General features: G+C 35.1%; 1 protein-coding gene across 3 annotated transcripts in view; it reads right to left on the minus strand.

The window, feature by feature from the left end:
- COP1 (COP1 E3 ubiquitin ligase) overlaps positions 1–26,645 on the minus strand; it is a 214,756-nt gene that overhangs the window by 34,972 nt on the left and 153,139 nt on the right. For all 3 annotated transcript variants that reach the window (XM_043924369.1, XM_043924370.1, XM_043924371.1), the window contains 3 exons: positions 13,396–13,513; positions 10,320–10,444; positions 9,137–9,297 (listed from right to left, as the gene is read on the minus strand). In XM_043924369.1, the coding sequence (XP_043780304.1) occupies positions 9,137–9,297; positions 10,320–10,444; positions 13,396–13,513 (404 nt within the window). The remainder of the gene's footprint in view (positions 1–9,136; positions 9,298–10,319; positions 10,445–13,395; positions 13,514–26,645) is intronic.

A 26,645-nucleotide genomic window follows, 5' to 3' on the forward strand; every position in this document is an offset into this window, starting at 1 on the left:
CACTCTGCCCCCATCCCATCCCTCCCCTCTAGGCTATCACTCGCAAGCTGAGCTTCGTTCAGCAACTTTCTACTAGCTAAGCTATTTTACATATGGTAGCAAATGTATGTCAGTGCTGCTCTCTCAGTTGGTTCCACCCTCTCCTGCCCCTCCTGTGTCCACAAGTCCACTCTCTGTGTCTCTATTCCAGCCCTGGAATAGGTTCATCAGTACCATTTTTCTAGACTCCGTATATATGCATTAATAAATGATGTTTGTTTTTCTGACTCACTTCACTTTGTATATAACAGACTCTAGGTTCATCCACCTCACTAGAACTGACTCAGATAAATTCCTTTCTTTGGCTAAGTAATATTTCATTGTACATAGGTACAACTTCATCCATTCATTGGTCAATGGACATGCTAGTGACATTTTAGAAAATGAAAGTTACTACTAGCAAACACTCATATAACCTTCACTATTTTAAACCCTTTATATTCATTAACTTAACATATGATAACACTAGTTCAGTACAGTTCAGTTGCTCAATAGTGTCCGACTCTTTGCGACCCCATCAACCACAACATGCCAGGCCTCTCTGTCCATTACCAACTCCTGGAGTTTACCCAAACTCATGTCCATTGAGTTGGTGATGCCATCCAATCAGCTCATCCTCTGTTGTCCCCTTCTCCCACCCTGAATCTTTCCCAGCATCAGGGTCCTTTCCAGTGAGTCAGTTCTTCACATCAGGTAGCCAGAGTACTGGAGCTTCAACTTCAGCATCAGTCCTTCCAATGAACATTCAGGACTGATCTCCTTTAGGATGGACTGGCTGGATCTCCTTGCAGTCCAAGGGACTCTCAAGAGTCTTTTCCAACAACACAGTTCAAAAGCATCAATTCTTCTGCGCTCAGCCCTCTATGTAGTCCAACCCTCACATCCATACACGACCACTGGAAAAACCATAGCGTTGACTAGACGGACTTTTGCTGGCAAAGTAATGTCTCTGCTTTTTAATACACTATATGCTGTCTAGATTGGTTATAACTTTCCTTCCAAAGAGTAAGCGTCTTTTAATTTCATGGCTGCAATCACCATCTGCAGTGATTTTGGAGCCCAAAAAAATAAAGTCAGTCACTATATCCACTGTTTCCCCATCTATTTCCCATGAAGTGATGGGACAGGATGCCATGATCTTAGTTTTCTGAATGTTGAGCTTTAAGCCAACTTTTTCACTCTCCTCTTTGACTTTCATCAAGAGGCTCTTTAGTTCTTCTTCACGTTCTGCCATAAGGGTGGTGTCATCTGCATGTCTGAGGTTATTGAAATTTCTCTCAGCAATCTTGATTCCAGCTTGTGCTTCATCCAGCCCATTGTTTCTCATGATGTACTCTGCATAGAAGTTAAGTAAGCAGGGTGACAATATACAGCCTTGACATACTCCTTTTCCTATTTGGAACCAGTCTGTTGTTCCATGTCCAGTTCTAACTGTTGCTTCCTGACCTGCATACCTCAAGAGGCAGGTAAGGTGGTCTGGTATTCCCATCTCTTTAAGAATGTTCCACAGTTTATTGTGATCCATACAGTCAAAGGCTTTGGCATAGTCAATAAAGCAAAAATAGATGTTTTTCTGAAACTCTCTTGCTTTTTTGATGATCCAGTGGATGTTGGCAATTTGATCTCTGGTTCCTCTGCCTTTTCTAAAACCAGATTGAACATCTGGAAGTTCATGGTTCACGTATTGCCGAAGCCTGGCTTGGAGAATTTTGAACATTACTAGTGTGTGAGATGAGTGCAATTGTGCAGTAGTTTAAGCATTCTTTGGGATTGCCTTTTTTTGGGACTGGAATGAAAACTGACCTTTTCCAGTCCCGTGGCCACTGCTGAGTTTTCCAAATTTGCTGGCATATTGAGTGCAGCACTTTCACAGCATCATCTTTTAAGATTTGAAATAGCTCAACTGGAATTCCATCACCTCCACTAGCTTTGTTCATAGTGATGCTTCCTAAGGCCCACTTGACTTCACATTCCAGGATGTCTGGCTCTAGGTAAGTGATCACACCATCATGATTATCTGGGTGGTGAAGATCTTTTTTGTACAGTTCTTCTGTGTATTCTTGCCACCTCTTCTTAATATCTTCTGCTTCTGTTAGGTCCATACCATTTCTATCCTTTACTGAGCTCATCTTTGCATGAAATGTTTCCTTGGTATCTCTAATTTTCTTGAGATCTCTGGTCTTTCCCATTCTATCATTTTCCTCTATTTCTTTGCATTGATCGCTGAGGAAGGCTTTCTTATCTCTCCTCACTATTCTTTGGAACTCTGCATTCAAATGGGTGTATCTTTCCTTTTCTCCTTTGCTTTTGGCTTCTCTTCTTTTCACAGCTATCATTAAGGCCTCCTCAGAGAGCCATTTTGCCTTTTTGCATTTCTTTTTCTTGGGGATGGTCTTGATCCCTATCTCCTGTACAATGTCACGAACCTCCGTCCATAGTTCATCAGGCACTCTGTGTAGCAGATCTAGTCCCTTAAATCTATTTCTCACTTCCACTGTATAAGCATAAGGGATTTGATTTAGGTCATACCTGAATGGTCTAGCGGTTTTCCCTACTTTCTTCAATTTAAGTCTAAAGGTCGGACATTATTATCATTAGCACTTTAAAGATGAAGAAATTGAAGTACAGTGACGTTAAGGCACTTAAGCAAGGTATAAGATCTAGTAAGTGGAAAATCTGATTTGAACCTTAGTGGTCTGAGTCGATAGTCTTTGCCCTTGTTCTACACCCTATGATGTTTGTTTCCAAGGAGGTTACAGACTAGCAGGGGACAGGAGACATGAACACAAATAACAGTACAAAGCAGTGTATTTATTCATTCAGGAAATATTTTTAATGGATAGGAATAAAAAGAGATTTAGGTAAAGAAAAGATTTCCATAAGAACACAAAGTTTTAGTTAAAAATATTTTATAATAAATGTTTCATTATATAAAGTTTTATTTGTAAGAAGTAAGAATATATTTTATTATATGACTAAAAAAAGATGCCCCTGCCTAATATAGTTATAGCTTTGCACAGTATGGGTGATTAACACTGTTAACAAATTTCCATGCCAAGTCTTGTTGGACTTGGTTTCAAAGAAGGGAAATTAGGGATATCATTAGTCTGACATACTTTACTACTGAGTTATAAAAACTTTCAATATGACTCCTGGTGTTTCAAGCCACAAGAGGAAAATCCACCCTTAATAACCCTTAAATAACTAACTGAAGCTTTTTCTGAGGATATAGTATATATATATACATTTGTCACTTTTGAAGACCTATGAGAGTCTTTAAGTATCCTTTACAAGCTTTGTCTTTCATTAGTAGATATCTAGTTATAGTTGGTGCCTCAAGACTAGATAATTATGTATGACATACAGCCTCAGCAGGAGTCACCATGGACCAAGGTCTGCCTTGAGTCAAGGTCTGCCAAGGTCAACAAAAATATAGTGTCCCTCTACATAGATACGGTTATTTAACAGAAAATAATTTGCCTTGTTAAATTATATTCAATATAAATTTGAAATAATTTATATTTCATACCAATAGCTGCAGATAAGAGATATACCACAGAATTGATCCACAGATATAGAACATATCTGGTCTCCTTTACCTAACTTTCAGTGTCTGAATAAAGCAGTGATGATAAAAAAAGATAAAACAGAAATAAAGAATAAGAATATCATTCCAAATTTACTTTTACTCTATAGCATTACTTTTAAGGTAGATGTGGGATGTAGAGGATAATGGAATAGATATAAATTACTAACATCAAATTGCCAAAGGAATATAATTGTAAAACATCTCAGTTGCATTCAATTTCCTGTTCAAACAAGAATTTCTTTAAAAAAACAACTTTCAGTACATAAACATACGATTTGTAAAAAATCAAAAGTTAATGTTTTATAAAAGTGTTTATGGAAATAACTAATAAAGATTCTTTTACTAACAAGATTATTTTCTAACTGGCAAAGACTGGCATTATAGTCCATGTTTTATGGGTATGGTCAAACAGAAATACCTGGACTTTCTCTGTGCAAGACCAAACGGAAATAGACGGTACTATAAGGCAATCTACCAATTTTAATCAAAAGCCTTAAAGCTATTCATTTCCTTCAAATGAATAAATCTCTAAAGTTCTCTCCTAAACAATTAATTAGAAATTTAAAGCTTTATTAAAAAATATTCAAGAAGCATTATTCATAGTAGTAGAAAGTAAAGTATCTTCAGCAAAACAACAGTGTATCAGTTATGGTAAATCCTTAACTTACCATATTATGGTAAATAATATGGAACCAGTGAAAACTGTCTTTTCAAAATATACTTAGATCTGGGAAATGTTCATGACAAAGGCAAAAGGTAAAGAATACATGATAATAAACAAAATATTCACTGCTATTGGGGGAAAAAGTTCCTATGAATGGAAAAAATTACATGTTAATTATATTAAAATGCCCATATTAGTTATTTCTGGGAAAAGTGATAACAGATATTTTCTTGTTTTTTTTTGTTGTTGTTGTTCTAAATTCTCTAAAATATACATGTATTCATTACTAACGGTTCCTTTCAATAGTAAGCTACTATAACTATTTGGGGAAGAAAACAAAAATCAAAACCTACGCAATGTTTCAAGATGATGACAGTATTTTCCACTGATGCACTTGCCAAGGAAATTCACTCTGACTCCACACTCTCCTAATATACAGCTGCAAAAGAACTTTCTTTGGAATCAACTCTAAATTAGTTTAAGGATAATTACTTAAACTAATCATATTACACTACTGCCTTTCAGGAGGAAGGAAGGGAACAAAGAAATAAATTTTATGTTAGTCCATATGAATACTTACTAGAAATTGTGAGTAAATAGAATATTTTAGAAGAAAAGCTGAAACTAGAACTAACATGTACAGATCCAGGTAACGGCTTGTCCAATAAGTATCAGACAGCAAACATTACTACAACGGGACACAAAAGGTTAAAATAAATTATGCGGTACTTTTCAAGGAAGAAGAGTCACAAAATGAATTGAAATTACATCCCACTAACCCACCATTCTCTATAATCAAAAATACATAGCTGACTGCTATACATGGAAATAAAGCAAACCACACTATTTCATAGATTGTGTAATTATTCAAATGTAATGTATTTGGATGTTCAATCATATATGGGTATACTACATTCAAGTACACAGTTTTAGACTTTACAATTGCTTTTTCAAATAAATGGACAGTAATTTATTTTTTTATTACAGCAAGTTAAACATATGATCAAGCTCACTTCATTTATATTTAAAAACCAACCAATGAGGAAATTAAATTTCAAAGTCTAAATAAAAGTAGGGTGGTAAGTGGTATTCCAAGCAGTTATTTCATACAAATTCCCCCCTTTTAAAAAAAAAAATCATGACATTAATACCAAAATAGGCAATACAAATAAGATTAACTCTTGGGGGCTAAAATCCTAAGAATCTGGCAATAACAGAATATCCATATGCAATAATTCTAAATTACTAAAGTTTAATTAAAATATCTTCAAGTGAATTAAAATAATAAAAGTAAAAACAAAATATAAAATGAAGAATTCTGCATTCTTCATTAGTACATAATAAATATTACCATTTCTAGGTATCCTAGAGAGGACCTATAGTGTACAATAAAAAATTCTCCTTCTAAAAAAAAGAAAAAAGTATTTTTGATACAGTTCAAACTTATCTTAAAACTCTTTTGAAAATTAAATGTGGTACAAGAGGTTGTGGCACTTTAACAGTAGAAATGCCAAAGCCACTAACAGAAGAACAAAGGACAGAAGACTCTGACGTGTTTTTAGACATAGGGAAGGTATTAGGAAGAAAGAAAAAGATAAAGGACAAAGTACTGTCCCTCAGATTAAAACAAACAATTTTAGACATATTCTGACTTTAAATAGAAGGAATTAAAAGCAAATATTATAAGCCAGAAGAAAACGTTGACTTTAAGAATGTATTTTGGAGGTTATCCTATGAACTATAATATGCACCCTTTCTGTCTAATATTAATTAGTTCTTTTGCCACCTTCCTTGACAAAGCAAGGGCTTGAGATACTTTAATCACATTTATTCTTCTGACTTATTATTGTCAAGTACTTAATTCTATGTGTGTATTATGTCCAACAGACCTCATTCATTGCTTTATAGTCAACATGCATTTAGATTTACTGCATATTTACCATTTCTATTGCTTTCCATTCCTTTCTGCAACTCTGACCTTCCATCTTCTGCAATTTTTTTTTCCTTCTGCCTTAAGAATATCCTTTAAGATTTTCTTTAGTGTAGAAAATTTTCTGCTGGTGGCAAATGCTTCATTCTTATTTATCTAAAAAAGTCTTCATTTACTGGATACGGAATGCTAGATTGGCAGGTATTTTTCCTTCACACACTGAAGATCTGGCTCCACTATCTTTTGATTTCTATTATTTCACTGAGAAGTTGTCAGTCCAATTACCCATTCTTTGAAGACAGTTTTTCTCTGCTTTCTTTTAAGAATCTCCCATTGTATTTTTTCAGCACTTTTAATAAGATGTGTCCCACCACCAGCAAGGGTCACAGATCAGACACAATTAGTTTTAAATCTAGCACTTCATTAGCTTTATAGAAGGATATAAGATAGGATATTCAGCGTGCACAGCATCTTCAAAACCATGCATAGCTTCTTGGATCTCTCCCCAAACCACAGAAAGTGAGCACAGTTGCCAAGGACAGCTGAGATGCAGGTGGTTCACCTCAACACAGAGAGGTACCTTGATTTCCTGCCAGTCTTATATTGTTCACACTGCACAGATGTAAGGCCAGTATGTCAACTCACAGTTCTCTCAGTTCAGAAGCAACGTGATAGATGAGGTTTCAGAGTAAAATTAAGAGATAACTAGCTCCTAACACATAACATTCTCTATTTGTCTCAATACAGCTTATTTCCACAGCAAAGTGCTGCTATAAGAGGGAGGACCCAAGGTCAGATTTTCATGCAGGTCTATGTGTGTTCAGGGTCCAGATCTGATATTAAATCTCTACTCACAATGTAGGTTTCAAGTCATTTATTCTCTGGGGTATGAAAGTTTACTGAATCTCTGCCTTAATGTCTTTCATCAGTGATGTAAAGCTTTATCAACAATAATCCTTTCTAATATCTGCTTTGGGGCTTCCCACATAGCACAGTGGTAAATAATTCACCTGTTCATGTAGGAGGTGCAAGAGATGTGGGTTTGAATCCTGGGTGGGGAAGATCCCCTGGAGGAGGAAATGGCAACCCACTCCAGTATCTTGTCTGGAAAATTCCACGGGCAGGAGCCGAGCGGGCTGCAGTCAATGAGGTCACAGAGTCCGACATGACTGAGCGTCAACTTTCTTACTTCAACTTCTACCTCTTTTTTTTTCATCATTTTTTGTCTCTCCATGATTACTTCTGTATATTTTCTTCTAACTATACTACAAGTTCATTAACTCTCTTTTCAACTGTGTCTCATCTTCCACTCAACCCATTCACTAAGTTCCTAATTTTGGTAATTATGTTTTCTTAGTTCTAGAATTTTCATTTTAAAAATGCTTTTTATTTCCCATTTGAAATTTTCAACCTTGTCTTTCATTTTGTCAGTATGGTTATTTTCAGACTATGTCTGATAATACCCAGAGTTGCTGTGATTTTGTTTCTATTGTCCAATTCTTACACTAAATTTATTCATGTCATCTTGCCTTTCCTATGCCTGTTTACTTTTTATTGTGCCTAGTTACTATATTTGCAAATTTGAAAAAAAAAATTCTTAAGTGATCTTCTCTTGAAGGCCTTCTTGCAGAGAGGATTTAATTTTACATCCTGTGAACCCCAGCAATCCATGATAACATCAATTTATTCAGGATTGATGTGACCTGAAATTGGGTTGCAAAATCACTGGGGGCTTATCTTCGACTGGTTTACTCTAGACTAGAGCCCTCTGGGTACCGAGACCAAAGTGAGTTCACCCATATGGTGGTGAACACTAGACTGCATTCCCTGTGATCCCATGAAGCTACCCTAAGTATTCTCAGACATTCCACCAAAACTGGCAAATGTTCCCAGTGGAGACAGAATATTCAAAAGCCAGGCTCACATTCCTAGACTGCTAATTCTTTTCTATCTTGTTTATTTTCCAATGACTTAAAACCAGTTGTGGTTTTAAAATACATATACTTGGTCTAACTTTTCTAGTTCTACTTAGAGGAAGGGTTGGTCCAAATCATCTTATCCGCCACTACCAAAACTGAAGTTGAATAACAGAACTTTAAACAAGATAGCTTGAACACACCTATTTAAACTGTACAAGAACTCAGAAGTCTTAAAGTACCTATCAAGTAGAATTTTTTGTGTCAAAAATAGAAGTAAGTAAATACCTAAAAAGTTATCAAAAAAAAAAAAAAGACATTAACAGATGACTAACATTTACAAAATCAAGACAATGAAAACAATTACTTCTTCATATAACTTATGAGAAAACTTGTACTTTAAAATGTATAACTGAATGATAAGTTTGAAGAAACTTTTTTGGGCAACCTGGAAATTCAACTTTCTTGTTAAGAAATCAAATGTGTTTAAATATTCTCATATAAATGTATTTGGTAGACAGAAATTCTGCCCTGAAATAGTACTTAACTAGGTATGCATATAGGCCACTCTACTTTATCTACATCAAACTTTTTCCTCCTAATATAATACCAGGTTCGGCTGAATGTTTATGTAGCCTATACTGCAAGTGATTAAAAAGGGAAATGAGACACAGTATGTTTTCTGGATAAATTTCCAGTCCTGTAGGAGAGATACAGAGATAATCTGATAATGATGTAACAGAGGTATGCATAAGATGCTATGCGTACACAGGAGAGACATCATGTCAGCATGATGTAACATTTCAATTACTGTTTCTCTAGTGACAATTCAATTACTACTTTCTAAAATGTCTATTTCCCTTAGTGATGTAATACTAAGCAAAAAAGAAAATATATGCAACAGTTTATATTTTAAACTTAAAAGGCTCACCCGTGTATATATAAACGCAATGCATCATATGAGACACCAAGGTGGAAAAACTGATAAAAAAACTCACCCCATCTGGAAGTGCCCTCCAGCACACAGCACTAACAAATTCATTTGTGTCATCTTCTTTTCGGTCTTTGTCCAGAACACTTTTGACTGTGTCGAACTTAAAAGTTAGCAAAGTCTTAGAAAGTCCTTTATAGTACAGGTAAAGAGAGTTGTTCTCGCTTCCTAAAAAAAAAAAAAAAAAATTAAATAATTATTTTAAAATATCTTTTTTTGTTTAGAATGGGAGAACTTAGTATTAGGACTTCACATTCATAAGTTAACTATTACTCAACATTTAAGTTCAGAGACTAATAATCTTTTATGGTAAAATATGAAAGACCAGAGCACAAGACTTTTTGGGAATCATGTGAGGAAAGGATTCCTGGGAAAAAATGTATATATTCCTAACCTAAAGATATTATCATTGTCAAATGATTTAACAATATTGATACAAAAATCATTTTAGTAGAGGTCTAGAGAAGAACCAGAAATTTGTTATTACAGTATAATCTTAAAGTACATTTAAAAAGATTTCTGTCTAGAGTGGAAAAAAAAAAGTTGCAGCACTTATAAAGGCAGATTTTAATAATCTAAAAAATTTATTTCCCATTTCCTAATAAAAGATGAGTGGTCTACAAACCAATAGTTTGAACAATTTGTCAATGTAAGAGATTTGCTTTGACAAGGTTTATGTTCATATATATGTAGAGATAGTTAATTTTACTGAATAAAGGCCAAGTCATTTAAAAGTACTGATGGAAGTTCATATACTCAGGAATCAAATGTATTAAAGCATTTCAACAGTACCAAATTTTCATATTTCTAATTTAAATTTGTTCAAATTATCAACGCGAGTCCTAGAATAACAGATCGAGACTACCCAAACAGACTGTTTATTGAAGGGAACATTATATAGGGGGAAATGAACATCAGACTTAAGGATACAACTGTCTCCAAAATTAAGATATCAGCAGAAATGTCTTCTCATAAGACAGTTAACAATCTTATGCTGTTTCACATGGTTGGGGCTTGTGCTCAGTGAAGGAGAGAAGGACTAATGCTTTTTCTAATCCAAAGAAAATTCAGCATGCTACCTTCTGAATGTACAGATCATTTCCTGAGTTGGTATGTCGTCTATTCCACTGAATGCAATTTTGGTGACAGATACCTATTTAAAAGTTCCAGGAGAAAGCAGTTTCACTTACCACAAGCTATATAATCTCCATTGGAAGCAAGGCCTACAAAGTTTTTTTCATTGATATGACCCTTGAAGGAGCGTAGGCAGTATGGCTTCCCTACATTCCACAGCTTTAGCTGGCTGTCTGTTGAACTGAGAGAAACACAAAAAGTTAGAACACCTCTAAGATTTCATGACATGAAACTCATCACTACTACTAATCAGAGGCAATCCAGTTTGGTGGTAGGGAATGCAGACTCTGGAGCCAGACTGTCTGAGTCAGAATGCTCAGTATGCTATTACTTGCTTTTGACCTTAGGAAAGTTAATACAAACTCTTTGGCCTCAATTTTTTCATCAATTAAATATGAAATATAATGATTCCTACTTTACATGATTAGACGAATCCTAGAAGAGACTGAAAAAAAATTAAATGAATTTATTTAAATGCTTTCAATAGTCCCTGGGCACATAAGAAGTATAACAATTATTCATCAATACCACCATACAACCACCATCAAACAATAAGAAAGCTCTATTGGGAGTTGTGTTCCCAATTTCAGCTGATTTGATTTATTTTTTCAACTGTTCAATTATAACAGTATATTAAATATAAACTATTTTCACAGCTGAGTTGTACCTACAGGCAAGGAATACTATGAATGCTTGGTCTATACAGTTTACCTTACTAATATGCAAATACAGTTGTTAATCAAAAAATAATTGAATATAAAAATCAATGCTAACCCTATCATACAAAGACAGTCTGAGGATTTGAATAAAATATTCAATACTTCTGACTTTTTATTATAAAAAATTGAATCATACAGCACATTATTTTGCAAAGTGCTTCTTCCTCATCCAACAATTTGTTTTACATTTTATGTGAAATAAACACATTTCTCTATTAATGACTATACAATAAATCATCTTTTCTCTAACAGTCACAGAATAGGGCACCATGCTAAATGTTTGACATACAATATTTTATTCAAAGATTCACAACATATAAGTAGTATTCTCAGTTCCATTTCAGAGGTGAGGAAACAGATACAGAAGGTTAAGAATATTTTTAAGGTGCCACTGCTAGTAAACAGTAGAGTTAAGATTGAAACTTATTTCACAGGCCACATTCCAACTTCCAAAACTCTATTGCTTCTCATTATTTTTCAGCATAGCATTTATCCTCAGACATTTATGTTGTTTTTTGGTTTGGGGGTTTTTTTGGCCATGCCACGCGGCTTGCAATAATCTTAGTTCCCCGATCAGCAATCGAACCTGGGCCCTGGCAGTGGAAGCGCAGAGCTATAACCACTGGACCGCCAGGGAATTTCTGACATTTATGTTGTTTTAAATTTTTTTTTTCTGCTCAACAATATTACATTGATAATTCCTTTATATGTGTGTGTGTGGGTGTGCATACAGTCAAAGAATTCAGAGGTTGAAGCAACATGTATGTGTAGGATTGTTTTAATATCACTTTTTTCATATTTCCAAATATACTTGTGGGTAAACTCATCTCACATACTTCTAAACACCAAATATGTTCAAGAGGAAAATCATCATGATTTATAAACACCAAAAAGGAAAAAAGACTGGTGAATATATAAACCACAAACCTACACTAAAAAAGGTCGACTAAGATTTCAAATTTATACAGTTAAGCATACATATACTTCAGCTTCCCGGCTTCCCTGGTGGCTCAGGCAGTAAAGAATCTGCCAATCTGCCTGCAATGTGGAGACCTGGGTTCAATCCCTGGGTGGGAAAGATCCTCTGGAGAAGGAAATGGCTACCCACTCCAGTATTCTCTCTTGCCTGGAAAATCTGATGGACAAGGAGCCGGGTGGGCTACAGACCATCGGGGCGCAAAGAGTTGCACATGACTGAGCTGCTAACACTTCACTTCTTACTTCAACTAGCTGAAATCAAACTAACTGATTCAACAATTAAAAGTCTGAAATTTAAGAAAAAATATTTTTGCCATATAATATATCATTCATAATTGAATCTGAATAAAGTTTTCATTATTTACTGCCCATTATTACTCCTAAAGAAGGGAGACTTTTTGACTGGTCATCACTTTTAATATACATTTGTGAACTAATTTTCTATGTTAACTCCCCTTAGAAATTCAGCTCTCATTTTCTTTTTTCCCTTTTTTTAAATAACAATCAAATTACCTTGTTAAATCAACTCAAATTACCAAGTTCTTATCTAGAGCCACCAGAATGGAGACAGATGTGGTGGGAGATCCCAAGTATAAGGCCCTGGTGTTAATAATCTCCTAGGATATGTTAGAAACTATGTGAAAGAAAGAAAACTGTATGATTAAGCTTGAGAAGAAGTAATATATATGAAAAAAGGAGACTGAGAATGGGCTTTTACTAGGGTAATATAAAATAAAGAGAACAATAAAATGGATAACAGAAAGAAGAGACTGTCCCTGTTAGCAGAAAAGCTTAATCAACAGTGTTTTAGCAACTGAGATGTATTTTTCTGGTTGACACCTTTCTTACCTTCAACAAAATAAAGATAACTAAAAGCTTATTTATGGCTCTCTAGTTCAGAAGGCTTCTTAAAGAATATTTGTCAGGTATAAGCAGTCATATTTATAAAGTTCTCTTCAAAATATATTTAAAAATCACCATGAAATCATAGGGAGATGAAGTAACATGGAATCATAAAAGTCAATCAAATATTGCTTTAAACCCAAAATTATACTATTGTACCACAATACAGATAATATATAAAAACATATTAGTGCTCTTTAGTAAATGAAACACTTCTCATTATTATATTGTATCAACTATTGTTTCTCTGTTTTTAAGGAGCAGGGGCTGAAATTCAATCTGAAGTTCAAATGTTTAAGGGGGCAACTTTAACAAATATAGCATCATCTGGATTTTCTTCACAAATAACATATAAAAGAGAGCAATACAGACTAAAATACACATGTATTTTAATTAAACAAGTTATAAAATTCTACTATTCTAAGAAAAACTACATATACCACAGTGTTACTCTTCACAAAACCCATGGTGACATTACAAACCAGTAAATGATGACATGTTAAATTCAATTTCTGAAAACAGTAATACTCACGCAGAGACAATTTCCTCACCACTCACAAACTTTGCATAAGAAACGGCTTTTCGGTGTCCTTTGAATACCATGATTGGCTGTTTAGTGTTACGAAGATCATAGTAGTGAACACAGTGATCTAAAAGAAAAGCAAACAGAAAAGAAAAAGAAAAAAATGCAATAAATGAAGAAATGGAAACCAAAGCTAATTTTAACTGGTTTGAGGGATTTTCATCAAATGTTTCAGAAACAATATCCAACCTATAATACTCAGAAAACTAAGGGTAACAACTCATTTTCAAAGATAAGCAAATACAGTAAGTTTTGTTTTGCAGCTAGGAGAATATGGTTAGTACAAAACAGTGTAGACACATATGCCAATGTGAGTCTGAAAGGGAGTTCCACTGATATTTCTTGAGATCCTGGCCCCAGAAATAGTATTAGGAGTCCCAAAACACCGGAAAATTTTTAATGTATCCTTACATTCTGATGGCTTTAGAAAAGTAATATAACCATTTTGGGCGTCAAGTTAAACAAAATGCAATACAATTTTTCTTCCCACATTTGCTTTTTAAAATAAACTTTCTTGAGACACATTTTCCATATGGTAAAAATCTACTCACTGCAAGTATATGATTCAATGATTTTTACTAACTTTACCCAGTGGTGCAAGCATCATCATAAATCAGTTTTAGAACATTTTCTTCATTCCAATAAGACCCCTCATGGACATTTACCACCCACTACCCTAGGCAACTGCTATATTTTACCTCTATAAATTTGCCTTTTCTGAAAACTTATACAAATGGAATCATATATGTAACTTTTATGTATGGGTGGCTTCTTTACCTAATGTTTCTACAGTCCATCCACATGTTTAAATGTGTTAGTAGTTCATTCTTTTCTGTTGCTAAATAGTATCCACTGTGTGGACATACCACATCTTGTCCAGCCACTCACTGGTTTATGGATATTTGTTTCAGTTTTTTGGTTATTGTGAATAATGTTGCTATTAAACACTCACATTCAAATCTTTGTATGGACATTTATTTAGGTCTTGGGCAGATACCTGAAAAGTGCAAATACTGTATCATGTTACAATCTTGTGTTTAACTCTTGAGAAACTGACAGACAGTGCAAGATATCACTTCACACTCCCACCAACAATACATGATGGTTCCAACCCCATTATTGAGTTCTCTGAAACTTTTGGGTACACATCCGAAATGTGTTTTGCAAATATTTTCAACCATTCTGTTGCTTATCTTTTTAGATAAGTACAGAAGTTTTTGTACTTTGGTAAGTTTTTAACTTTATAAGGTCCAATTTATCTTTTTTTATAGAACACATGGTATTGTAAATATAAAAACTGACTAATCCAAGTTCTTAAAGATTTTTCTGTTTTTTTTTCTAACAGTTTTATTGTTTTAGTTCTTACATTTAAGTCTGTGATCAGTTTTAAGTTAATTTCTGTGTATGGTGTAAAGTAAAGGCCTTAGTAAATCTTTTTGCATGTGGATGGATATGAATCCAGTTGTCCCAGTATCATCTGAGACAGACTACTTTTTCCCCAATGAATTGCTTGGCACCTTTACTGAAAATGAATGGACTATAAATAAGAATTTATTTCTGGATTCTTAATTCTTAATCAATTGATCCATACATATCTACTCTTCTGCTAGTACAATGATGTCTTAATAACTAGAGCTTTATAAATCTGAAATAGGGAAGAAAAAGTCCTCAAACTTTATTCCTTCTCAAAATCGTTTTGGTAGTTCCTGATCTTTTCCATTTTGAGTTTATGTTACTTTGAGTTCATTGAGCTCCCTGGATGTGTAAAGTGATGTTTATTAAGCAACTGGGAAAGATCTAGGCTATTCTTTCCTCAAATTTTTCCTGGCTCTTTCTCTTTCATCTTATCTTCTGTGAGTCTACACTGTATGTATTGGTATGCTTGATAGTGTCTCACAGGTTTCTGAAGCTTCGTTCATTTTTTCATTCTTTTTTCTCCCTATTACTTAGACTGAATAATCACTATTGATCTGCCTCTTGAGTTCACTGATTGTTTTTCCAGCTCAAATTTGCTCATGAGTCCCTCCAGTTATTTTTTCTTTTCAGTTATTACACTTTTCAACTACAGAGTTCTGATTTGTTTCTTCTTATTTCTATTTTTAATACTATTTGAAAAGATATATTTGTCATATTTCTCCTTCACTCCTTAATTATGGTTTAATTCATTAATATTATCTACAAAAGTTGACTAGTCTCTATCTAGTAAGCCCAACATATGGGATAGTTTTTATGGACTGAATTTTCCCTGCTTCTTGGTGTATATCATAAACTTTTTTGTCAAAAACTAGACATTTCAGAGAAATGGATAAAGAAGATGTAGTACAAATATGCAAATATACAAGCCATTAAAAAGAATGAAATAATGGCAGTTGCAGCAACATGGATGGACCTAGAGACTGTCACACTGAGTGAAGTGAGTCAGAAAGAGATGGAGAAAAACCGTATGACATCCTTCATATGTGGAATCTAAAAAGAAATGATACAAATGAACTTACTTACAGAACAGACTCACAGACTTAGAGACTTATGATTGTTGGGAGGAATGACGGGGAGACGGGATAGTTAGGGAGTTTGGGATGGACATGGATACACTGCTATATTTAAAATGGGTAACACGGACCTACTGATTAGCACAGGGAACTCCGCTCAATGTTATGTGGCAGCCTGGATGGGAGGGGACCTGAGGGGACTATGGCTTCACTGTGAATGATGACTGCAGCCATGAAATTAAAAGGCGCTTGCTCGTTGGAAGGAAAGCTATGACAAAACTAGACAGTATATTAAAAAGTAGAGACATCACTTTGCCGACAGATGTCCGCATAGTAAAGCTATGGTTTTTCCAGTAGGCAGATATGGATGTGAGAGTTAGACCATAAAGAAGGCTGAGCACCAAAGAACTGATGTTTTCTAATTGTGGTGCTGGAGAAGACTCTTGAGAGATCCTTAGATTGCAAGGAGATCAAATCAATCAATCCTAATGGAAACCAATCCAGAATATTCATTGGAAGGACTGATGCTGAAGCTCCAATACTTTGGACACCTGATGTGAAGAGTCGACTCACTGGAAAAGAATCTGAAGCTGGGAAAGACTGAAGGCAAAAGGAGAAGGGTGGGGCAGAGGATGAGATGGTTAGATAGCATCACTGACGCAACGGATATGAATTTGAGCAAACTCCAGGAGATAGTGAAGGACAGGGAAGCCTGACGTGCTGCAGTCCATGGGGTCACAAAGAGTTGGACACGACTTAGCAATTGAACAACAACAATGTTGTTGGCTGAGTCCCCTCGCTGTCCACTTGACACTATCACAACATTGATAATCAGCTATACCTCAATACAAAATTAAAAACTAAAAAACCCCAAAAAAACAAAAAAAATGCTATCTAGACATTTCAGATAGCAAAATGTGACAATTCCAGAATCAGTTCCTACCTTCCCTCTCCCAGGTTTATTGTGGCTGGACTTTTGTGGATGGTGTTATTTATTTGTTCAGTGACTTTTCCAGAACTAAATTCTATAGAGTCTGTAATTCCTGCTATATAGAACCACTGAAGTCTCTGATCAGTTCTGTTGTATTTTTTTTAAACCTAGCAGAGTAAAGGCTGCTACTGAGTCACTTAGAAGTCACAAGATTTCCTCAAGTGGTTTGGGTCAGTGTCTTCAACCCTTTGCCAAGGAGATCTCTGTGTGTAGCCTTCTTTATGGTCTAACTCTCACATCCATATCTGACTACTAGAAAAACCATAGCTTTGACTATGCGGACCTCTGTCAGCAAAGTGATGTCTCTACTTGCAACTTACACATCTGTCTTACCCTTGACTTCTAGCATATATAGAGACTTACGGTCAGCAAGAGGTAAGAGACTAGATCTCTCTGCAGTTTTTCTGAGAGAGGACACTGGCATAGACATGTAAAACATTCTCAACCCAGGAACACGTGAGAGGTTTTTCAAAAAGTTGTGGCCCTTTGCCCAGATCTTCTTTCAAATTTTTGACAGGGCTCCTGTTTGTCCCACCTGGCATCATAGCCTTCAAAAGTTGTGGTACTACATCTGACTGTTTTCAACAACACCCTGGGGTCCAGGTCTTTTCCCATGGAGACTCTGAATCAGGTCAAACAGAAACAACATCTTGCCAATGGAGCTTTCTCTAGTGAGTTGTAAGTCAGGTCAAATAGTGGCAATAACCTGGAAATGAGGATTTTTGAGAAGTTCCAAAACTAGTTTTGGCCCCAGTGTTGATAACAACGTTGCTGGTTTTCAAAGCTTCCATAACCATAATGTTAGTTTTTCATAAATTTGCCAGTATTTCTGTGGCTTATATGGAAGAGTATTTCCACATTCCACTTTATGTTTATCATTGTAATTACATTAAGTGATTACCTCAAATGACAGCATTTAGCTTATACTATGGAAGTATAAATGTATAGCTGTAGTTTGTTTGGCATGTGCTAGAGTAAAAACAGAATAAAAACAATACTGGCTTCAATTGCTGTGTTTATGTTAAATTTATTGGTAAAAAAGATTAAACCTTTTTTTTTGCAGTAAATAATTCAAAACTGAAAAACATTTTAGTAAAATAAGTCTTTAATTTCTCAAGTTATTTTATGAGCTGAAAATAAGATACTATAAAGTAACATACTACAGTATAGTGAAATAATACTTCATTCTCAGGCTAATAAGCAAAACAGGGTGTAATATGTAAAGGATATTGGGGTGTAAGTAAAGGTTATGCCATTGTGTACTGCAAAAAGATTTTTCAGCAGTGGGAATGAGAAAAGAAGTGTGGAGACTTGAGGATGAAATGGCAGATGTTTCTGTAGCTATGGCAGCATCAAAAGAAATCACACACAGTGTGGACTAGTTTGAGAGTCAAAAATTCCAGAAGGATACAGTCATAGGACATTCTCCATAACTTCGTCAGAAGCTCCATCAGGTTGTTCCAGGTAGAGCAGGAACATCTAAAAATGTTCCAGGTAGGAAAATCTAAAGGATTTTTAGAGCAGAGAAGTTACTCTGCATGATACTATCATGATGAAAGGCATGCAAACATGCCAAGTCACTTCAGCAGTGTCTGACTCTCTGTGACCCCATGGATTATAGCTCACCAGGCTCCTCCGTCCTCTGGATTTCCTAGGCAAGAATACTGGAGTGAGTTGCCATGTTCTCCTCCAGGGGACCTTCCAGACCCACCCAGGGACTGAACCTACATCTCTAATGTCTCCTGTGCTGGGAGGTGGGTTCTAGGGCCACCTGAGAAGCCCATTATGATGAATTTATTTGTCCAAATCCATAGAATATTAACACCACAAGTGAACTCGTGATTATGATGTGTCAATATATGTTCATCAATTTTAACAGATACACCACTCTGGAGAGAGATGTTGATAATGGAAGACTATACATGAGTAGGGTCAGAAGGCACAGGGGAATTCTCTGGATCTCCCTCTCAATATTGCTGTGAACCTAAAACTACACACACACCAAAAAAGTCTAAAGAGACCCAGAAATCTCAGCATCTCAGTTATGTATACTTTCCCAAATTAAAAATAAAAACAAAAATCTCAGTTAAGAAAAAGTAGCAGAAACATTTATCACAAAGTCGTCCCCAACCTAACTTGCTTAGAACCCCAGGATATAAAACAGACTGAAGTAAGAGCTGCTTTGGCTAGTGCCCAAGGAGGAGCAAGGGGCGCTTTTCTCAGCCTCTTTCTCTCCCTACATCTGGCTTTCTTCCTACCTGCCAACTCTTGAGAAATCTAAAGGATAGAATTTGAAAAATATCAACTGTATTACTGATTACTATGAATAAAGTCATTTATTTTTTTCCAAATTTATCTTTCTATGGTAGGGAGAGAGCATATTAATTAATTTTATATGTTAATTCCAAAATTTATGGGCAAATAAAAACTTTTACAAATCATTACTATGACTATGACTTGGGCTTCAAAATCATTGTGGATGGTGACTGTAACCATGAAATTAAAAGATGCTTGCTCCTTGAAAGGAAAGCTATGACAAACCTAGACAGTGTATTAAAAAACAGAGACATTACTTTGCTGACAAAGTTCTGTATAGTCAAAGCTATGGTTTTTCCAGTACTTATGTACAGATGTGAGAGTTGGACCATAAAGAAGGCTGAGAAACCAAAGAACTGACGCTTTCAAATTGTGGTGCTGGAGAAGACTCTTGAGAGTTCCTTGACTGCAAGGAGATCAAATCAGTTAACCCTAAAGGAAATCAACCCTGATTATTCATTGGAAGGACTGGTACCGAAGCTGAAGCGCCAATATTTTGGCCATCTGATGTGAAGAGTTGCCTCATTGGAAAAGACCCCAATGCTGGGAAAGACTGAGGGCAGGAGGAGAAGCGGGTGACAGAGGAAGAGATGGTTGGATGGCATCACTGACTTAATAGATGGGAGTCTGAGCAAACTCCAGGAGACAGTGAAGGGCAGGACCCTGGCACCCTGGAATCCATGGGGCTGCAAAGAGTCGGACAGGACTGAGCAACTGAACAACATGATTTGTTGGTTTTAATTACCTCTGGTGGAAGAAAATGTGTTTTCCCTAAACTCTTTCCCCGAAAAGTGTTTCTCAGACTGGCAACAGGAAAAATAGTGTTTAAATCTTCATACTCACTAATAGGACTCAATACAGTGTTCTATGCATACATATTAGTGGCTAAACAATGATAACACTGTTTATCACTGGAAAACAAAAAAAAATTTGTATCAAATATAGAAAGTTTTAAAATTTGTTTTTGTTATTTGAATTCATTTGAAAGTATACACAATAAATTACTTGTGGAATATATAGTTTTATTATTATACTACTGTAATATGGCACAACACACAATCTAGAATATTCAGTGGCTTATAAGAGACTAAATAAGCACAAAATGCTAGCAAAATTTCCTAGTTTCACAGTCTCCCTGCTTTGGAATCAGTTTCTGTGCAATAAACTGTGTGTTAATCACCAGGGAAATTCAAGGATCCGTTTTCCTCTTCAACTTAGTAGGTGACTTTTTTTAAATTAAACTTTCATAAAATTATTCAAACATCATAAATCTAAATTCAGAGGCATTGCCCTGCAAATCTTAATGGCTTTAGAAATACAAAATCAGCATTGCCACAAGAGAAATAAAATGGACTAGTAATCTATTTTCTAGATTGCTAAGTTTACATACAGCCAAATAAACACCTGCAAAAATATGTGTTTATTCTTTGAGAATGAATTTGCTTCAATCTTTACTGATCTGCTTTACTTCAATCTCTTTTCAAACACTTTTGCTTTAAGAAATCAATGTAAACAATGCTTAAGTAATAACTAATAAACACTGGGGATACTTTAAACTATCTTCATTACTAGAAAGGCAATAAAGCCAAAGTAAAAATAAACCATGTGGACATGTAAAGGTTGTAAATAAATCTGATTTATTTCAAATATCTAGAAAACAGCTGTCTAAATCAGTTGATAGTAGGAAAGAACCAAAAAAGCCTAGACAGGGTTCTTATACAGCATTTAGCTGATCATTTTAAATAGTAAATTCAATCTGTTTCAATTTAGTGTGATCAGATTAGTTAAATGTTTGGATTAACTCTCATCATTATTTAGATTTTTACTTTTCTTATCCTGGCTTTTTCTGTGATTCTTCATTTCCTGCCTTGTAGAGTTCTTTTTAATACAAACTGAGTTTTCTCTCTTACTGTAGATTTGAAAGTAGAGTTTCTACTTCTATTCTTTAATGGTTTAAAATTTGAGAATGCAGGCATGACTTTAAGGACAAACTTAATTAATATTGTCACACAGATTATATAAAAACCTTACATTGTTTCCATTTCATGAATACTCCTCCAAAACCTGGGTTACATTTTTATTGTCCAAATTTTTACTTCCACCTTTTTAAAACCCCCAAACTAGTCTTATTTTTCTATTACTGTTGTTGTTGTTTTATATACTCAATACTAGCTAAGATTTACCCACATTTATGTGGGTAAACATATTATTTACCACATTTATCTCTTTGCTCACAGGATTTCATTCCTTACATTTTATTCAATTCTTGATTTAATTCTCCCCTTTTGCTTATTTCTCTGTGGTGGGGTAGGAAGAAGAAGCATCCCATACCTTGAAGGCAGTGGTTAGAATTCTCAGGGAGTCAATTCCTCTCCACCACTCAGAGCCCAGGCTAAGACAAAGTTTCTAGAATTGTAACCTTGCAAATAGGCAATTACAACACTCTAGGTACACACTTCCCAGGTCCACCCCATCTGTTCCCTCCCCACTAACACTTCAATATCCAGGTCCCTGGATTGCTGAGGCCAGCGACTTCCCATCACCAGCAGGGAACAGAACTTCAGCTCACATGTTTACTTCTCTGGTTTTTATATTCTGCTTTGTTTGTGACCCTTCGCTATTTCAATACTCTGTAAACTATCTATCTAGAAGAGTATTTTATGTATTTTACCTAAAGTAGTGTTTAGCTGAAATATAAATGTTCATTGACAGAGGATTTTCAGTTTATCTAGTCTATCACACTGTTAGAACCAGAACACTCTCTAGAGAACCTTATTACGTATATTGGTATAATTATGAAGCAAGTTTCAAAATAAAAGACTGGGTGTGTGAGGGCTCAGTTGTGTCCTACTCTTTGCCACTCTTCGGACTGTACTTCCTCTGTCCACGTGATTTTTTAGGCAAGAATACTGGAGCAGAGCCTTTTCCTCTGCCAGGTGATCTTCCTGACCCAGGGACTGAATTCCCGTATCCTGCCCTGCAGGAAGATTCTTTACCACTGAGCCATCGGGAAGCCCCAAAGACTGATTAACCCTCATGTTATACATGTCAAGTAACTACTTTTCTGGTGTATTTCACACTGTCCCTCCACTTCCAGAGGCACTTTCATCCAATCCAGAGAATTTTTATTAATATAAAGTATATTTCTATATTAAGTGTCTTTCTATATTAGTAATATGGTAAATTCCATGCAAGAAAAAGATTGAAAAACTAATCCAAAATGGAGAATTTAACTACAAAAGATAATGTAGATTTGGAGTTCAATCTATTTAATGACCTTTATGCTGTTTTTAAAAAGTCATAATAAATCGTATTTTCTCAATAATAATAGTTCATAAGAAATAATAACAGTTCCTAAGCAAAAACAATTTGGTTATTTTTAACCAAATAATAATAGTTCATAAGAAAATACAATTTGGTTTTTCTCTTTTTCTAGGCAGATTTGGTCCCTATGTTTTGCTAAATGCTATTAAAACAGAAACAATATTTTAATGCAATGATATTCATCAAACAAACAAAGCTTTCTCACTATGACATATAAAAGATCTTCATTATTTAGCCTTTATCTGCATTTCCATATTCTTGTTCCAACAATTCAGGCAACAATTCAGGAAGCTGTAAACATTTTTAGCAAGAAGAGTTATTCATGTCCCAGGAGAAGTCAGAGGGGTACACGTGAAAATGATCTGAGGAGTGATTTTGAAATGCAAATGCTTGGTCTCCTCTCTGAAGAGTCTAATTCAGTAGGTCTATAACAGGGCCCAGACATGAATAATGATTCAGCTTCTTAAAAAAGACTGATACATTTCAGATTTTAAAAACACTAGTCTAATGTTATTTTTTACAACATATAATTTATTTGCTTGTCTACCTTTCTGTGATCTCCTGAATTTTAGGATTATTTTTAATTTTTGTATAGATGGTAACAAATACAAAGTTATTTTTAAAATAAGTGTTCCCCTGCCTTGTGACCTCAGCCCTCTTAGGGGATCAGGAAGATTGTAATTTTGTTTCTCATATAGTGTTTTTTGCTTTTAAGATGAAGGTAACATTTTCTGGTAGCTTTCTATACACTAAGCCAAATTGCTATGTTTTGACAATATCTCATCACATCTATAGAGCACACATTCTTGCAACTTGTAAGAAAACTACACTGACTTGGCCTGCGGTTCCTTCTCATTCACACCAGCCCACCAGAGCAACAGCTCAGCCTTTCCTTGTTCACTTTGCAGTAGCATCTATTAAGTACCCTGGCTAGAAAATTTTAATGTGTAGACAATTTTAATATATTTAATAAAAATTTAATATAATTTAATATGTTGGCAATCTTGGTCTCACAATCAGTTGTCCCTGTGACATCAGTATCACTATATACCCAGTTAGAAATAAAGTCTGATAAAATGCCTCATGAAAAGAATAAACATAGGGAAGTCAATTCTAAGCTGATAGAAGACAAATAATTTATTATTTTGTCAGCCAAACCTCAGATTTTTGCTTAATTAGTAATCTGAAAAAGGCATTTACTCCGTTTTTCTGGCATGGCAGAAGAACCGTAAAACAAAGAGATAACAAGAATTGAAGGATGAACTGGTGGTAATGAAAAGAAATCAGGAAATGTATATGAAGAACTGTGGGCAAGAGACTCAAGGGTGGGCTTGAGAGCCACTGGCAGAGGCAGCATGACACGTAAGAACAGAGGGAAACAGGCAGAGGAGGAGGGACCGGACACAGGGGAGGAGGAGACGGCACTGGTAGGAGAGAGGAAGCAGGCTGGTGAGGGAGGAGAGAGGGGCGGAGAAACACGGGGTGAAAGGTCAGGGAAGGAGGACAGAACAGAAAAGGGGAAGACGGAGGGGAGAGAAGGAGATAAAAGAGAGGGGGAGGAAAGGAAGGCAAAGAAGGAAGGGGAGCTGAAAGAGAGCACTAGAGAACGTGAACAAGCAAGAAAATTTTTCTCCAATTCTGAAAACTATAATCACAGACCTATAACGGCAGAGTGTTCTTTTCACACTCATGTTTGAACTTATGAAAAAATTCACATCTTACTAAAACTCCTTCATTTATATCATAAAAATACATATTTCTTAACAACTGCAAGTGTTTTTTTTCATTTAACGTTGTGTGATAACTCATTTAAAGACTAACCGAACAATTAGCTTTCCTGGTGGCTCAGAGAGTAAAGAATCTGCCTGCAATGCAGGAGACCGGGGTTTGATCCCTGGGTTGGGAAGACCCTTGCCAGGAGAATTCCATGGAGTGAGGAGCCTGGTGGGCTACAGTGCAAGGGGTCACAAAGAGTTGGACACAACTGGGTGACTTATACTTCCATTTCGCTTTTCAATCTAACAATTTTAAAGCATTTAGCACCTGTTTTTTGACAAGTAATAGCTACTCACTGATTCTCTGCTGACTACAACTATCTACCTACATCTGTCCCAAAATTAACTAACCAAGTAGACTTCTGTTTCCTAAATGAATACTGAAAAACTATAGCCTCATAAATTTTAAAATCAAAGCCTAAAATTTTTCATCATAAATTTGCAACAGCTGCCCTTACAACATATTTAAATAACATTTTAAAATATGAATTAAGTATATCTAATGAAACCTAAACATCACAGTAGTTTTATGTTGAACATCACCAGTTAAAAATACACATAAACAAATTATTATTTAATAATGGAAAACTTTATGTAATCTTATCCTTGAATTTTGTTTCATTTCCCTTGCAAAATAAAAAGCATCCAATTGATTTTGTACTGTCTTTTTAGACTGTCTTACTTCGCATTCTCTCCTCTGAAAAAGAAAACTGTACACAATACAAACATTAATTTTCTGTGACCAAAATGCTCTAATTGTAGGACATTTTTTCCACTTAAGTTACTATTAAAGTTATCAGTAAACAATTGATAAAAAAAAAACAATAAGTTTTGGTAATTATTAAGCAAAAATAGTATTTTTTGTTTAGGTTTTAGTATTAGTTTTAGTATTTGTTTAGTTTTAGTATTAGGGTTTCCCAGGTGGCACAGGGGTAAGAATCCACCTGCTAATGCACCCAACACAAGACATGTGGGTTTGATCCCTGGTTTGGAAAGATCCCCAGGAGTAGGAGATGGCAACTTGCTCCAGTTTTCTTGCCTGGAAAATTCCATGGACAGAGGAGCCTCATGGGCTACAGTCCATGGGTTCACAAAAGAACAGCACATGACTGAGTAACTAAGCATGTAGCACACAATATTTTATTAGAAATACATGTCTTTGTAAGATGGTTGTAGCACAGCCTCTCCCTCTGCTTTTTGTCCTGGTAACTACAAATGAGTTTACCTACTCTTAGAATCCCATTCTTATTGTTGGTATTAATTTTATTCCTATAGTTTAATTTATATATTTATAAAGGTACAGTCATAAAAAATGTAAAATGTCATAGTAATGTCATTCAATTTTTTAAATCCCACGTCTGTGCCCCAAATCACAGTCATCTATCATTAAAAATATTTTCTAATGATTTGACATCTTGATTGGACTGTGCCTTAATTTCTTATATAACACAAGGAACTAGAATCATCTACCTTGTTTCCTAGTAATTGAGAGTATTTTACAAATCACAATTTTTGCAAAGTAATAAAATGGTTTTAACAACATCAAACCAATGTGCAAAAACACAATACCTTAACCCAAGCACTTGGGACAGATAAGCTTCATAATTCTAAACTTCTCACTTTTTGAAAGGAAATATGCAACACTTCAAATAAGGGTGTGTCTGCACACTGTAATCAAATACTTTAATATTTCTACTGGAAAACTTGTGAACAATGACATGAACTGGGATATATAAAGACAAGCAGATATCTAATCATGCCATCAAATGAAATGAAATTTTGATATTCAGAACTTTCAAGATTTTCAAATTGCAGATAATGGACCAAATTAATTGTATCTGTTTATTATCCAACTGAAGTAAAAAGATTTACATCAATTTTGCTCCCATGAAACTTGAAAATAGGGAACAATGTGTACACTTCTTGACAAAACTCAAGAAAGAAGTCCTTTAAAGAAAAAATAAAAAAAACTTCACACATTTTCAGTTTCACTCAAGAAATATCTAAGGTAAAAGAATTTTTTAAAAGTACAAAATATACTTTTTCTAACACAATGTTTCACTCTTGACAGAAATATTTTTAAGACAAAGGATGACAGCAAGTTATTCAGTAACAACATTTAGAAGAAAGAGCCCTTTGTTAGATAATCCTGAGGTTTTTACAACCTGGCAAAACGTATCATCTTAAGACGCATAATAACGAGTATGCCTTTCTTTTGTAAAACAGAAAAAAGCTATTATAAAAGTTGGAGAAGAAAGGAGGCACTGGCCTGGTAGCTCAGGCTTCACTGCAGGCATATCAACT

This window comes from Cervus elaphus, chromosome 14, assembly GCF_910594005.1.
Source record: "Cervus elaphus chromosome 14, mCerEla1.1, whole genome shotgun sequence".
NCBI classification, from domain to species: Eukaryota; Metazoa; Chordata; class Mammalia; order Artiodactyla; family Cervidae; genus Cervus; species Cervus elaphus.